The sequence below is a fragment of the Centroberyx affinis genome, unplaced genomic scaffold (genome assembly GCF_046629955.1).
Source record: "Centroberyx affinis isolate AG114_WGS23_722 - 3 ecotype Tasmania unplaced genomic scaffold, CSIRO-AGI_Caff_v1 ptg006780l_1, whole genome shotgun sequence".
In the NCBI taxonomy this organism is placed as follows: Eukaryota; Metazoa; Chordata; class Actinopteri; order Beryciformes; family Berycidae; genus Centroberyx; species Centroberyx affinis.
In genome coordinates, this window is record NW_027283439.1 from 98,602 (window position 1) to 115,191 (window position 16,590).

At 43.3% G+C, this 16,590-nt stretch overlaps 3 protein-coding genes across 5 annotated transcripts; 1 reads left to right on the forward strand and 2 right to left on the reverse strand.

Annotated features, from left to right (window-relative positions):
- Positions 1 to 1,638: 1,638 nt before the first annotated feature.
- On the reverse strand, positions 1,639 to 12,750 carry stx6 (syntaxin 6). Of its 3 annotated transcripts, none has more exons than XM_071513105.1 (8): positions 12,591 to 12,750; positions 11,792 to 11,958; positions 10,318 to 10,415; positions 10,161 to 10,223; positions 9,556 to 9,648; positions 5,351 to 5,457; positions 5,094 to 5,188; positions 1,639 to 2,792 (listed from the first exon to the last, which is right to left on the reverse strand). In XM_071513105.1, the coding sequence occupies exons 1-8, from the start codon at positions 12,623 to 12,625 to the stop codon at positions 2,716 to 2,718; spliced, it is 735 nt and encodes a 244-aa protein (XP_071369206.1). In that variant the 5' UTR covers positions 12,626 to 12,750; the 3' UTR covers positions 1,639 to 2,715. The 3 variants fall into 3 exon arrangements, with proteins under 3 accessions (XP_071369206.1, XP_071369205.1, XP_071369204.1); XM_071513104.1 differs by having other exon boundaries at positions 9,556 to 9,690; XM_071513103.1 differs by having other exon boundaries at positions 9,556 to 9,690; positions 10,318 to 10,412; positions 11,789 to 11,958.
- LOC139639045 (mucin-21-like) lies at positions 6,650 to 9,475 on the reverse strand. Its single transcript, XM_071513102.1, has 5 exons — positions 9,460 to 9,475; positions 9,047 to 9,168; positions 8,180 to 8,230; positions 7,577 to 7,873; positions 6,650 to 6,673 (listed from the first exon to the last, which is right to left on the reverse strand). The coding sequence occupies exons 1-5, from the start codon at positions 9,473 to 9,475 to the stop codon at positions 6,650 to 6,652; spliced, it is 510 nt and encodes a 169-aa protein (XP_071369203.1).
- Positions 12,751 to 13,708: 958 nt separating the features above from the next.
- On the forward strand, positions 13,709 to 15,163 carry ier5 (immediate early response 5). Its single transcript, XM_071513106.1, has one exon. It carries the CDS (start codon positions 13,922 to 13,924, stop codon positions 14,615 to 14,617), a length of 696 nt encoding a protein of 231 aa, XP_071369207.1. The 5' UTR covers positions 13,709 to 13,921; the 3' UTR covers positions 14,618 to 15,163.
- Positions 15,164 to 16,590: the final 1,427 nt, after the last annotated feature.

Consider the following 16,590-nt stretch of genomic DNA (forward strand, 5'->3'; position numbering starts at 1 on the left):
TTGTATACTGGGGTTCCCATGCAGGGCATTGTCTGCTTCCTCTGATCAATACAATGCAATCTGATTGATTACATATTTAGTCGTAGTATAGATCAATACTACAATGGTTGTCTATAGGAAGCCCTTATTCTGAACTGATTCTGATGAGACATTTTGATCTATTATTATTATTGTTATTATTATTATTATAATTATTATTATTATCATTATCATCATCATCATCATCATCATCATCATCATCATCATCATCATCATCATCATCATCATCATCATCATCCTGAGTTTCAGTGGAGAGTTTTAGTATCCCATGATGCTCTAAATGTTTCAGAGGCTTTTCCACTCTGACAAGAATTAAATTCTGGGAGAAACTGAAAGCTTGGAATTATTTTTTTTTGTATCAAAATTATCAAATTTAAAGCTACTGATTATCAGCAGTTTTTAGTCCAATAATATCAGTCTCGTCCTTGAAAACCTGATATTGATCGAACCCTAATGACACACACCCACACACACACACACTTTGATGAGCTTGGTGGGTTTCAAACCCAGTTCAGCTCTACAGGAAACAGCAGCAAATTAAAGGTGCAATCTGCCATTTATCACTGTAGGGAAATGAACTGGGAGTCTATGCTGGATTCTTTCCACACGTTACAGATTGCACCTTTAAAGTCAGTCAAGACTTTGCTGTCACCACCATCACTGTTTCATTCAGTAAAATAAAGTAGAAGCAAATACTAAAAAAAAAGAAACAAGCAGAAGTACACAGAACTGAAATACAAAATGAACATTAACAAAAACTAAAGACAGAGGGAAGATTTTAGTGTTTTTAGTGATTATACCCGCTTACACGACTCAACTAGAATTAACCTAAGACTTGCCAATATTAGTAAAACCAGAGTTAAACCGATGTTAATCTAGTATTAAACCGGTGTTTAAACTAGTATTAAACTGGTGTTAAAACGGAGTTAAACTGGTGTTTAAACTGGAGTTACACTGGTGTTTAAACCAGAGTTACACTGGTGTTTAAACCGGTGTTAAACTAGTATTAAACCAGTGTTTAAACCGGTGTTAAACCAGAGTTAAAACTGGTGTTTAAACCGGTGTTAAACCGGTGTTAAAACTGGTGTTTAAACTAGAATTAAACCGGTGTTAAACTGGAGTTTAAAATGGTGTTTAAACCGGTGTTAAAACTGGTGTTTAAACTAGAATTAAACCGGTGTTAAACTGGAGTTTAAAATGGTGTTTAAACCGGTGTTAAACCGGTGTTAAACTGGTGTTAAACTAGAATTAAACTGGTGTTAAACCGGCGTTAAACAGGTGTTAAACAGGTGTTTAAACCGGTGTTAAATCGGTGTTAAACTGGTATTAAATCAGCGTTAAACAGGTGTTTAAACAGGTGTTAAACAGGTGTTTAAACAGGTGTTTAAACTGGTGTTAAACAGGTGTTTAAACAGGTGTTTAAACTGGTGTTAAACTGGTGTTTAAACAGGTGTTTAAACTGGTGTTAAACAGGTGTTTAAACTGGTGTTAAACAGGTGTTTAAACAGGTGTTTAAACTGGTGTTAAACAGGTGTTTAAACTGGTGTTAAACTGGTGTTTAAACAGGTGTTTAAACTGGTGTTAAACAGGTGTTTAAACTGGTGTTAAACTGGTGTTTAAACTGGTGTTAAACCGGAGTTAGGCAGTCAGTGCATTAGGGATGAAGAGGTCTCTGCTAAGGCCCTTTAAATAAAACAGAAGATCAAACGATCAGAGACATCGGACATTATTTTCTAAAACATCAAAACACTAAAATGCAGTGAAATGTTTCCACCCTGGTTGACCTCTGACCTCTGACCTTTCAGGAAACACTTCAAGGTCGGCCATCTTGTTTCACAAACAGTCAAGTACTAAATAAACAAAAGTGCGTTTTCAGTCGGATTCAGCAGGAAGAGTTTGGTTTGAAAGTACAAGGAGAGACCAGCAAGGACCAGTATGAACCGGTACAGACCAGTACAAACCGGTACAAACCAGTACGAACCGGTACAGACCAGTACGAACCGGTACAAACCAGTACGAACAGGTACAGACTGGTATGAACCGGTACAGACCAGTATCAACCAGTACAGACTGGTATGAACCAGTATGAACCAGTACAGACAGAATCCAGAACAGTCTACTACGGAGTGCAGTATAGTCAAGTAGAGACAGACTCCAGTAGAGTCAGGTAGAAACTAGTAGAGTCCAACAGAGACTGGTAGACTCCAGTAGACTTAAGTAGAGTCCAATAGATTCCAGTACAGTCCAGTACAGACCGGTGTAGGTCAGTACATTCCAGTGCAGTCCTGTGAAGTCAGAGTCCAGCACAGTCCAGCAGAGTCCAGTAGAGTCCAGTAGAGTCCAGCAGAGTCCAGTAGAGTCTAATAGAGTCCAGTAGAGTCCAGTAGAAACAGGGTTAACACCGGTTCTCCTCCAGATCTTCCTGCTGACAGCAGCTGGATGAGGAAGAGGAGGATGATGATATTTGTCAGATGATGAAGAACAGTGGTCCAGTAGAATCCAGTAGAGTCCAGCGGAGTCCAGTAGAGTCCAGTAGAAACAGGGTTAACACCAGTTCTCTGCTGACAGGAGGAGGAGGACGTCCAATCCGAGGATGAAGAAGAGGAGGACGTCCAATCAGAGGATGAAGAAGAGGAGGACGTCCAATCAGAGGATGAAGAAGAGGAGGACGTCCAATCAGAGGATGAAGAAGAGGAGGATGATGACGAAGAGGACGGCCAGCAGGACGCCGATAGCGCACCACTGCCGGCGGTCTGCAGGGACAGACAGAACAGACGGGATCGAACCTGCGACCTTCTGCTTACGGGACGCTCTCTAACGTCCGCACAGTGTTTTCTACTGCTGCACATCTCCATCTCTGCTCTAATGTTCTTTTCTAATTGTGACATGAATTCAACCAGTAAGTCTGCAGTATGTAACAGTTATAGTCTAATGGCCCATTCACATCTAGAACGATAACTATAAAGATAACTATAACTATAAAAAGATTAAATCATTTTAAGTAAATAGAATGTCTGTGTTCACACTACAGCTGCAACTATAAAAACATCCAAACTAGAACTATATTCTTGGTTCCATCTCAGAGCGATTTTTCTGGCGGTAGAGACAACGATAAAACATTTTCAACCGATCAGACTAAAGTTCTCCAGAGAAGCGGTTGGAGAGTTCAGTTCACTGCAGTGAGGGAGCTGCTGCTGAGGAGCTGAAGACAGAAGTCCAGAGGAACAAAGACCAAAAGCCTCTAAACATGTCGGAAAGAAACGTGACGAACCGGTCGGGATCGGAGCGGCTGTTGGGATTAGCGGTGAGGCTCTTGAAGCTAGTTAACTCGCTACCTTTTGCTAGCATGATGCTAAGAAAATAGCATCATCTCTTGGCTAACCTGACGGCAAATGCGCTATAAAAAAAACTAGGGTTGGTCCGATGGACATCGCCGACAGTCATCGACCACTGAGCCATCGCAACATCGTGATTTAAAGAACTGATGAATATGTTTTTTAAGGAGTGTCAGACAGAGAGGCAAAACTGAAGGAAGGTTTATTCTAATTATTATAATAGCTCCTTGCACCTGATTTACTAAAGGAAAAACAGCTTATTTAATCACACTATTGACCGTCCAGTGGAAGCATGTTTTACTTTAGGCGCAGACATAAAATTTATTTTTAAATCTACCTGATTTGCGCCTGCCTTAGTAAATCAGGGGGTGAGTCTTTATTTATCTCAAAACTGAGGATTCAAACTACAGAGTGAACAAACTACAGAGTGAACTCCGGCCAAACTGATCCCAGAAAACGACAGAATCACTAACGGATAGATTTCTGTCCGTCGGGCTGTTTCGGAACGTCAACGTCATTTAAAAAAAAACGCCTCTGATTTGCGGTGATGAATCCGTCAAGAAAAAGTTCAGCTGGGTTGCGTTGCCCGGCGTTGCCCGGACAACGGACAGCTGTCATTGAAAATGAATTGAAATGAACAGAGAGGACAGACAGACTACTCTCCCGTTCTCTCCTAGGAACCGGAATTTCAAAAAGGAAGGAGTCGGACTGCAGCTACCAAACATGAAGCCAAGTGCTGCAGTTATGCCGTTACATCACTATGACTCCTATTTAAAATATTTTTTTATAATCAGATGATCTACTTAATGAGGTTGCTTAAGCATAGGCTATAGGGAGGAAAAGTAAGGAAAGACCGGGTGAGTAGGTGAGGATGGGCTGTGGGCTCAAATGTGCAAAAAATAGAAATAGTAATTAATATCCAACATAGGCTACATACATGTAAAAAGTATAAAAGAAAGTATATATAAAAATTTTAGTACCAGAGCAGCTCACATGAGAGCCTTGTCCATTTCATTACGGACATTTGGAAGAACATCTTTTCTTGTTCGTCTATAAAATCCCCCCCCCCCCCACTGTGGTCATTTGGTACGCATCGCCCAACCCTAGAAACATGAGTCTCCAGTATCCTGTTGAAACCCGTTCAGCCTCGGTGACGTTCAGGTGTTTCTCTCAACATGGGCTACAGAGACTTTACTCTTTGATCCACAGTAGATGTGGTGTACAGAGTCTCCTGCTGGTAAAGAAATGAACAGCTTCACTTGGTGACTATTAGCACCGTTAGCTCTCATATAAACAAAGCACAATAATGTTATGAAAGTGCCGTAAAAGAGCATTATTATCTGCCATCTCCTCTCTCTTTTGCGGCAATTCATGAACCCAAATCCTTCGGCTGTCGTTATTTACTTTAGAGAGAGAGTAAAATAAAAGTCAGTAAAGTCTTCATGCTCCATTTTGTCTCTGAATATTCGGCGCTGATATCGCTGCAGTGTGAACGCTTGAGCAACAGCATGTCCTTATAGTTTATAGTTTATAGTTTATAGTTTATAGTTTATAGTTTATAGTTATCTTTATAGTTGTCGCTCTAGGTGTGAACGGGTCTCTATAATAAACACAGTTTGAAGTTTTAGATCTCACTAATAATGTCGGTCTGCTATGGAGCTGCATCTATTTCAGTAGAAACTTTTGTGAATGTGAGACAGACAGAACAGTGAAGCTCACCGCTGGTCATGTGGGAGACCTTGGCCAGCTTCTTCATGACGTTGTCCAGTCTGGACTGGGTGTTGTCCATCTCATGGCCGAAGTCGTCCAGCATCCTGCAGACACGACGACACCTCACATCAACACACTGAGCTCAAACTGGGGAGCGGGGACCAAAAGGGGTCCTGAAGAGGTTCCAGAGGATCTACAGAAGGTTTCTCTCTCAGTTAGTATACTGTGTGTGTGTTGGAACAGAAGGACGGATGAAGGTTTCTTACACCGCCTGCTCGTCCAGCTCCATGCCGATCCTCTCTGACATGTTCTTCAGAACGCCGATGGTCCCAGACACGAGCTCCAACTGCTCATCCTGCTGCTCCGCCATCAGCTGACACACACACACACACACACACACACACACACACACACACACACACACACACACACACACACACACACACACACACACACACACACACACACACACACACACACACACACACACACACACAAACCATTACCATTCAACTAGTCCATGATAGTTTTCCAATATGAGCCTACCCAGTGTGATTATCAATAACGTATTCCAGTCTATTGCTGCCTGTTGTTGGACGACACCCTGAATTTTCCCTCTTATTCTTATTTGCTCATTTCTTATCTTGATATTCTATTTCTTATTTTAATATTGCACATAATTTTATATCATGCATTTCATATTGTACATATGTTTTTCTTTGTTTGTTCTACTGCTGTTTCACACTGCATAAAATGTATATATTGTCATACATTTCATTCATTTCTACTCAACACTTTAATTTAACTAATGTTTTAATTCTTGTTTGCATTATGTTTAATACCGCCATTTTCTCTGTTGTTATTTATATTCAATTTTTCCCTGCTGCATCCTGTTACTATTTGCTGCTGTAATCACCCAATTTCCCCACAGGATCAATAAAGGAATGCGAGGACTGTATTACAGTCTACTGGCCATACAGGATTTCTCCTGCATAGAGAATTTTTAAGTGGTTAGCACCAAAGATAATCTGGAGCTGTAAAATGGCTTTTAGAAGCATTTTCAGTAGAGATGCACCGATCGATCGGCCGGTGACCGGAATCGGACGGTTTTCAGCTGATCGGCCGATCGGCTGATTCTGTGCCGGTCAAATTTAAGACAACGGTAAAAACTCAGCTGTAATTAAGCAATATTACACGAGAGGGTGTGCGTTACCGTGATGATGACCGCATCACTGTGTGCCAATAATGACGGTAAAGCTCAGCCTCCAGAGTAATATTGCGATTATACAACAGTTACCAACAACATAAAAGATAGAAACAAAATGTATTCATATTGTGGGGCGATTCGCTCTCAAAATAAAAAACTTTTTGCTAGTGTTATCTCTGTTTCCCTGGAAATACATGGGGTCTGACTAATAACTGGAAAACAATCAGTCAGGTCAGTAGACTCCTATGTAATGGAACCTAGTTTACTGCTCCAGCAAGTAGGCGGAGCCTTAGTACCGACCTGCAACAGACGAGTTCTAGTCCCTGTTGAGTCAGCAGCCAACTTGAGCTAATGCTTTCTAGAGATCGCGGGATTTCCCAAACTGAATAAAAACCACACATATAAACACAAAACTGCCTCGCTAGCTCAGTCTTGTTGTAACTAAGATATCTGCTGAAAAAAATAATTTTTCCATGGACAGATTTAGCTACTATGTCCGCGAACTTCACATGTATTTTTAAGCTAGTAGCACCGTGTCACCGACTCACCGGACAGCTGATGGAGGATGCAGAGCGTCTGGTAACATCAAGGCTGAACAGAGTTAGCGTAGCGTTATATTTAAATATATTGTATGATAATATGGCGGAGTAATATTTAGTGATGAGCACGGCTAGGTGTGCTGTCATGCTGATTTGATCACGTTCTAAATGTCTAGTTGACCAATCGGATCGCTTGGTCGGAACTACCTGTTGTATAATAGTCCATAATAGTAATAGTCCGTGTGTTGTTATATAGATCTGTTGCACCTGTTTTCTTTCGGGAAAGTATTAAGTGGGATATACTGCAATTAATTTTCATTTGGATTTTATTTGTTCAAAAAAGCTCTGTCCAGTAACCTGGAGCACTTTTTTATTTTGAGATTTGTTTGAGTGAGAGTGAGAGAAGGTCCTGTAACCTGGTGCAGTTTTGGAGAAAATGTAATTAATAGTCAATGTTTTATTATGAACATACAATTGAATTTTAATTTTCCATTAAAGAAAAGTTACAAAAATGTTTGCGTGTGCTGTCAATTATAGTTCTTAGAAAGAAAATCGGAATCGGCAGGTCAGACTTTTAAAAAAATCGGAAATCGGAATCGGCCAAGAAATTGCAATCGGTGCATCTCTAATTTTCAGAGAGATTTCCCATGTTCAATTATTGGTTGCTGTCCATCAGTCTGACGAGCAGAGCAGCATGAGAAGTGAAGAAGTGAAGAACAAGAGATGCTGAGCAACATGCAGGAAACCACTGAAGCTCCTGAAACTACTGAAGCTCCTGAAACTACTGAAGCTCCTGAAACTACTTCAACTACTGAAGCTCCTGAAACCACTGAAGCTCCTGAAACTACTTCAACTACTGAAGCTCCTGAAACTACTGAAGCTCCTGAAACTACTTCAACTACTGAAGCTCCTGAAACCACTGAAGCTCCTGAAACTACTGAAGCTCCTGAAACTACTTCAACTACTGAAACCACTGAAGCTCCTGAAACCACTGAAGCTCCCGAAACCACTGAAGCTCCCGAAACCACTGAAGCTCCCGAAACCACTGAAACCACTGAATCTCCTGAAACTACTGAAGCTCCTGAAACTACTTCAACTACTGAAGCTCCTGAAAATACTGAAACCACTGAAGCTCCTGAAACCACTGAAGCTCCTGAAACTACTTCAACTACTGAAGCTCCCGAAACCACTGAAGCTCCTGAAACTACTTCAACTACTGAAGCTCCTGAAACTACTTCAACTACTGAAACTACTGAAGCTCCTGAAACTACTGAAGCTACTGAAGCTCCTGAAACTACTTCAACTACTGAAACTACTGAAGCTCCTGAACCTACTGAAACTACTGAAGCTCCTGAACCTACTGAAACTACTGAAGCTCCCGCAACTACTGAGGCTCCTGAAACTACTTCAACTACTGAGGCTCCTGAAACTACTTCAACTACTGAAACTACTGAAGCTCCTGAAACTACTTCAACTACTGAAGCTCCTGAACCTACTGAAACTACTGAAGCTCCTGAAACTACTTCAACTACTGAAGCTCCTGAAACTACTTCAACTACTGAAGCTCCTGAAGCTCCTGAAACTACTGAAGCTCCTGAAACTTCTGAAGCTCCTGAAGCTACTTCAACTACTGAAGCTCCTGAAACTACTTCAACTACTTCAACTACTGAAGCTCCTGAACCTACTGAAGCTACTGAACCTCCTGAAACTACTGAAGCTCCTGAAACTACTTCAACTACTGAAGCTCCTGAAACTACTTCAACTACTGAAACTTCTGAAGCTCCTGAACCTACTGAAGCTACTGAAACTACTGAAGCTCCTGAAACTACTGAAGCTCCTGAAACTACTTCAACTACTGAAGCTCCTGAAACTACTTCAACTACTTCAACTACTGAAACTTCTGAAGCTCCTGAACCTACTGAAGCTACTGAAACTACTGAAGCTCCTGAAACTACTTCAACTACTGAAGCTCCTGAACCTACTGAAGCTCCTGAAACTACTGAAACTACTGAAGCTCCTGAAACTACTTCAACTACTGAAACTACTGAAACTCCTGAACCTACTGACGCTCCTGAAACTACTTCAACTACTGAAGCTACTGAAACTCCTGAACCTACTGAAGCTCCTGAAACTACTTCAACTACTGAAGCTCCTGAAGCTACTGAAGCTCCTGAAACTACTTCAACTACTGAAGCTCCTGAAACTACTTCAACTACTGAAACTACTGAAGCTCCTGAAACTACTGAAGCTCCTGAAACTACTGAAACTACTGAAGCTCCCGAACCTACTGAAACTACTGAAGCTCCTGAACCTACTGAAGCTCCTGAAACTACTTCAACTACTGAGGCTCCTGAAACTACTTTGACTACTTCAACTACTGAAGCTACTAAAACTACTGAAGCTCCTGAAACTACTTTGACTACTGAAACTACTGAAGCTCCCGAAACTACCGAAGCTCCTGAAACTACTTCGACTACTGAAACTACTGAAGCTCCTGAACCTACCGAAGCTACTGAAGCTCCTGAACCTACTGAAACCACTGAAGCTCCTGAAACCACTGAAGCTCCTGAAACCACTGAAGCTCCTGAAACCACTGAAGCTCCTGAAGCTACTGAAAGGACCGTCAGGCTTTCTGATTTGGTCATTGTGGTGAAATCAAAGCTTTAGTGAATCTGGGCCTGAGTTTCAGAAATAGCTCAGATGGTGTGTGGAGGCTTCATGCTACCTGCTGCTGAGTCTGCTGCTCCTCTATGAACTGGGTGTTGGCGGTCTGCAGTTGGTGGTCCAGCCGGGTGTATTTATCAGATCCAGATCCAGGCTGCCAGATCGGCACCTGGGAGCCACGCTCGCCTAGCAGAGCCTGAGCAACACAACAACACAAACACCATTCAGTTCCCCATTAACACACTGTCATTCAGCTTCCATCAACATTTAAATAGGGTAACAGAAAAGATTCAAAAAGGTAAAAAATAAATAAATAAAGTTGTTCTATATACTACAAGTGTTGCTGGAGTTTTGACCTTTTTAGACCTTTTTCCCTTCTCAATGCACCTTGGAAGTAGGCGAAGTTGTGCCAGAAACCCCTACTCAGGTTCTAGGGGGTCTCCAGCAAAATGAGGAATAGTCTTATTTGACTATTATTTAATTTCACTTGGAGAATGAATAAAGGTTCCTGTTTTGATCAGAAGTTTCACTGCTATCTCCCCTCCTACAGCACAGACAGACATCTAACTGTAATTCATGTCTAAAAACACACAGCCTCGGTTGGGGTTTCCTAGGACCAAATGTTATGGACATATGTTCCTGCTGTAGATCAGATGTTGAACGTACCTGTCTGCCCTTCTTATCTGTCGAGGCCGCGGCCACGGGACCGGACATGTGCTCTTTCATTTCCTTTAGCGGAAAAATAAAGTTATCACAGCAGTGAGATCAAACAGACATTACTGACAATTTAAATATTTAAATTACAACCCATGCCCCTCCACACCTTAACAGTCTGCCTGGTGCTAGTGATGAAGGCTTTCCGTTTAGAAAGCTCCACTGCATCCAGGTTGAACTTCTTTGGGTTGGATTCAACAATACTTACACTGACAGTTAAGAAACACAAACACATGTTGGAAGTAGAAGTTTGACGATTCACCGCTTTGAATCGACGCATTGGGCTTAATGTTTAAGTTACGGCTACATCGATTCAGATAATATGATGCAGGCTTCAGTGTAGAGCAGAACCAGAGCAGCTCCCAGTACCACCAGTACCAGACTGGTTATACTGGTCAGCTCCCAGTAGAAACCAGCAGCAGACTGGTTATACTGGTCAGCTCCGAGTAGAAACCAGCAGCAGACTGGTTGTACTGGTCAGCTCCCAGTAGAAACCAGCAGCAGACTGGTTGTACTGGTCAGCTCCCAGTAGAAACCAGCAGCAGACTGGTTATACTGGTCAGCTCCCAGTAGAAACCAGCAGCAGACTGGTTGTACTGGTCAGCTCCGAGTAGAAACCAGCAGCAGACTGGTTATACTGGTCAGCTCCCAGTAGAAACCAGCAGCAGACTGGTTGTACTGGTCAGTTCCCAGTAGAAACCAGCAGCAGACTGGTTGTACTGGTCAGCTCCCAGTAGAAACCAGCAGCAGACTGGTTGTACTGGTCAGCTCCGAGTAGAAACCAGCAGCAGACTGGTTATACTGGTCAGCTCCCAGTAGAAACCAGCAGCAGACTGGTTGTACTGGTCAGCTCCCAGTAGAAACCAGCAGCAGACTGGTTGTACTGGTCAGCTCCCAGTAGAAACCAGCAGCAGACTGGTTATACTGGTCAGCTCCCAGTAGAAACCAGCAGCAGACTGGTTGTACTGGTCAGCTCCCAGTAGAAACCAGCAGCAGACTGGTTGTACTGGTCAGCTCCCAGTAGAAACCAGCAGCAGACTGGTTATACTGGTCAGCTCCCAGTAGAAACCAGCAGCAGACTGGTTGTACTGGTCAGCTCCCAGTAGAAACCAGCAGCAGACTGGTTATACTGGTCAGCTCCCAGTAGAAACCAGCAGCAGACTGGTTGTACTGGTCAGGGTGTCGCTGCAGCTCAGTCATCGTTCTGCATGAACAGATTTTCATGACAAGCCTCTTTCACACATGAAACCTGTAAAATTGCTGTTTTGATTTTTGCGGTAAAGGCAGTTTCTGTTGTTCACACAAGAAAGACTCGTCTGTCCATTTCCACATTTCTGCCAAAAAAGTAAAGCTGCAGCTGGTAGTCTGGTGGTTTGTGTTTCCTCCTACAGTCGGACCGTTAATGTTCTGCCATCGTTCGCACAGACGGTCGATTCAGAACTTTACTAGAAACATTAAGACGACTTGAGCGGTGAAATTGACAGAACTGATTTACTGGCATTTCGACGCCGGCCGCTCTTCACGTGAAACCTGCCGTTACATTTAGACCGGGCCGCGTGTGCGAGAGGTGTTAAGGATATTAATGGTTTCGTCCAGGTCTTCCAGGTCCCACTCGATGGAGCGCAGGCTGTTCCTCAGCTCGTTGGTGGTCCAGTCCATCTCCTCCTTGGAGGCGGCAGCAGGATCCTGGAGGAGTTCGCTCCATCGCTGGTGGAGGCTCTGGGCGGTGTTCACCGCCTTCTGCACCTCGCTGCCAGGAGACAACATCCAGCAACCAGTTATCAGTAAAGATAAAACAACAGGCTTCCTTCTTTAAACAAGTCAGACAGCTTAACATTACTCATCATCTCTCATCAATTCGTCACTTCAACAAGCTTCTGCCCCTTTATCTTCCTCGCCCGTCTCTGTTACATGACTCTCTGTTGGCCTTGCTGTTAGTCTCTCTGGACAGAAAACTAACCCTAACACTAAAACTAACACTAACCCTAAAACTAACACTAAAACTAACACTAACCCTAAAACTAACACTAAAACTAACCTGAAACACAAACAGTAAATCTCTAGATGAACTAGATGAACTATCACACATTACTTGAGCGAAATTAGCATTCCCTGGACTGTGGAGGAGGATATCACAGCATGACGCGTGTTTACTAAGCTAACACTTCACTTCACGTTTAATATAACATGATCTGCTAACAGATAGCTATGCTAGCTAGCCGGTGTCTGTTGTCCTCGAGCGGACTAAATCCCTATTGTTCTCCAGTTAGCAGCATTAGCGCGCTGGCAGGCTAACGCTAGCTAGCTAAACTAGGCTAGTGTAATCAGTTACTGTAGGTGTTAGCAGCGTTAGCGTTACCGTTAGCTATAAACATTTCTTACCCTTTCACGACGAAAAACGGGTCTTCCATAGACATTTTACCGGCCGAATTATTCCACACACATTTATACTTCAAACTCCATAACAGGCTGCTACTTTAATTTCTTTCTTTATATATTTTTAGTAGTATAATTGTAATTTCTAAAACTAACAGCTGCTATGTTTTGTTTACATGGAGCAGCACAACGCTGGCTTCAGCAGCGGAAATTACGCCAAGACGTTAGGCACGTACGTCCAGTTTTTCTTCCGGGTTTTGAGAAAAACAAATTAAATTATTTTATTTTTTCAAGAAAGCAATAATAACAATTCTATAACAATACCTTTTATTTACGTAATTATTAATTGAGGGATGAAATGTATAACAGAGAACTTATGAAACTTTCAAGGACAATCAAAACTGTAATATAACAGTAGGAGTAATACTGAGAAAAGAAGAAAAGTAAATAATTCTGTGGATTTAAAATAAAAAATAAAGAGATTTAAGAAAAATATCGTTTTTTGTTATCAGTTGTTGTCAAACTGAGTTAGTATCAAACTGATGAAGGTAGGGTCTGAAATAAATTAATGCTTTTTGGAAAAATAATCGATTTTGTTTCTATATGACTGAAGGTCGGAGTTTATTTTATTAAATCCATTAGATTATAATTTGATCTGTAGGAAAACACTCACTGTTTGTCTGAGGAAACTTTACAAACTTTACAAACTTTACATGACAGCAAACATTTCACATCAAACTGTCCTGTGGGGAAACTGGATCTGTGTGTGTGTGTGTGTGTGTGTGTGTGTGTGTGTGTGTGTGTGTGTGTGTGTGTGTGTGTGTGTGTGTGTGTTGGGGGGAATATGAATTTCAGCAGTGTGAGAAAACAACACCGAATGTCATTAAGTTGGTTTATTATATATAAATGGCAGATTTATATATTCATATTCACACTGTTGCTGTTTTTAAACGTGACGTATTTGTACAGCGGCGCTCCCATTGGTCAGTGTGGATTTGGCGGGGCGTAAGTCATTGCAGCCTGTGAATACTACCTGCGGTCTGATTGGCTGGCGTGGCTTTTTACGTCAGCCTATAAGATCGAGTTATAAATAGAAACTGGTCTCATTCCAGTCCGCCTGCTCGAGGGAAACAAACAACAGCGACAACAAAGCGGAAGAATAAACTGAATAAACTGAATTTTAATTTTAATTTGACTTTTCTGGATTAAAGTTCCTCCAGCAGCCAAACATCCGGGACTTTATACATATTTTAGACTTTTTCTAAGGATCTGTTCCAGGTCTCTCTCTCTCTCTGGAGGTTTTACGGCAGCGGGATATTTCTGAGTGTTTCCCCGGCATGGAGCAGCGGGTGGAGGCCCACCGGATCATGAGTCTCTCCCTGGGGAAGATCTACTCGTCCCGCGCGCAGCGCGGCGGCATCAAGCTCCATAAGAACCTGCTGGTCTCTCTGGTTCTCCGCAGCGCGCGCCAGGTTTACCTCAGCGACTGGTACAGCGGGCCGAGCGCGAGCCCGCAGCCCGGCCAGGAGGCGCTGTTCTCGGCCGCGGCGGAGAGCTCGGCTCGGTCTCCGGAGGAAGATTCCCCGACGGACTCTGCCGCCGCCGAACAGGACAGACGGACCCTGCTGTCGTTAAACGAGAACGGGGAGTTTTCCTTGGTCGAGTCGCACGCGGATACGGAGACTCCGCCCGGCCGGCCGGAGGAGCGCTCCGCCCCGGCGGGACACGGCGGGAGAAAGCGGGGCGCCGAGAGCTCCGAGGCTCCGGACGGAGCGACGAAAAAGACCAAACTAACCTGCTGCTGTTTGTCCGTCAGCGACGGGACAGACGGAGGGACCGAGGACATGGACACCGGCAACGTCACGAGTTTAATATCGATCTTTGGCTCCAGTTTTTCTGGGCTGTTGAGTCCGAAAGAGGCGGCGCGCGGCGAGCCGCAGCCCCAGGACAGCGAGCCGAGCTCCGGACAGATCTGCTGCGACCCGGTGCTGCAGACCCTCCGGCCCTGGAGCACCGCTATAGAGGCCTTTTAACACTGCAGAGACCCGCTGTGGGTCTGATATACCGCTCCGGGACGGATGGACAGACATGCGAGAGGAAAGTCCCGATAAACCGCCTGAAGTCGCCTTCTGTCCGCCTAAAGACACGTGGTGGCCGCCGGAGGTCCCAGGACCACGGTGAGGAAGGAAGGAAGGAAGGAAGGAAGGGAGGGAGACTAGTAAAGTGAGAGTATGGAAACAGTGTGAACACACTATACTGTACTATCAGGAGTCTTTATATTAAAATAGCAGTGACGTAATTTCACTTGTTTCCAAAGAAAAACTGTCGAGAGTTTTTTCTTGAGTCAGTTGTGACGTCACTCATCCTGCCTCGTTATTGGGGAAATCCCTAAAATAATAAAAGTTACTGGACTGGGTGAAATAAACTTTCTGGATGATGACCTCACCGGGGTGGAATGCCGGCCTCTGACGTCATCAGCCCGTCTTTGTTGAATAAAGACTGTACAGTTTTATACAGTAATCTGTCTGCAGATATTTCTATTTGTTTGACGACTGTGTTTAATAAAACTGTTTTATCATCAGGATTCACCTGCTGTTCCTTTAATGCTCTGTGTGTGTGTGTGTGTGTGTGTGTGTGTGTGTGTGTGTGTGTGTGCTGGGGAATTTAAACAGTGGCAGTGGTATTTTATAATATAAAATATTATAATAATATTATAATATAATAAAATAATACAGGAAAGGTGATATATATAAAACTAGAAGTGACAGAGCAAATATAATTAAAGGGCAGTAAATTAATTGTGTGTGCAGGACAGTATTAACATTATGTTGGGCAGAATCAGATCTATATCTCTTCAACCCAATACTCTGTATTGATCATATGATCAATATTCTATTGATCAATACTGATGAGAAAAACAGACAGAACTGACTGAAGCTTCCTGCTGTCATGATTGATTCAAATTACAGTAAATTATTGTACATGGTGTTAGCTGATTGACAAACATCTGAACATTTTCTCGTTGCTAGGAGACGAGGGAAAACATTCGGTCAGCTGTTCACACCAGGAAGTGGCGAACAGTTTTCAGGTTTAACAACTTTAACTTCAGATGGAGATGATGGAGGCGTTGCGGTGCGTTCAGGTGTTCAGTAAAGACCAGGACAAACACATTCTCATGAATAACTTTCCCTAAAGACGAGGATTGGCTCTTTTGGCGCTTTTCCACCGCATGGTACCGACTCGACTCGACTCGACTCGACTCTACTCGCCTTTTTTGGTTTTCCACTGGCCAAGTACCAGGTACCAGGTTCCATATCACGTAGTACCTGGTACTTTTTTCCGTAGCACCTCCGTCGAGGTTCCAGGCGAGCTGAGGCACCAGAAGGAGACGTGAAAACACTGCAGACCACTGATTGGTCAGAGAATCATCATCGTGACACGGGACATAATGCTAACGTTAGCTTCCAGGTTAGCGGTTAGCTTACCCTCTTGAGCAGCCAGAGAGCTTCTGCTGTCTCGCTGCCTTCAGCCTCTTCTGAAATAAAATCTGTTTCCCTGCTGTGACTGACAGCCACACACCGAGGATCAAGAACACCATCGCTTCCATATCCTCCATTGTAGCTGTGTGTCGCGTTTCATGCGGCGTCGCGGCGTCGCTATGACGACCAGTTTGGGGGGTGGGGCACATTGAGGGGGAACTATCTGCAGTGGAAAACCAAAGTGGTGATACCAAAAGCGAGTCGAGGCGAGGCGAGTTGAGCCGGTGCCATGCAGTGGAAAAGCGGCATTTGTGTCGATCAATTCACTGAAGAAAGAGAGACCAGAAACATTTACACTCTCACTTTATATCACTGAAGAAAGAGAGACCAGAAACATTTACACTCTCACTTTATATCACTGAAGAGAGAGAGACCAGAAACATTTACACTCTCACTTTATATCACTGAAGAAAGAGAGACCAGAAACATTTACACTCTCAAAGTTTCACAGTGCAGTTCAGCATCTT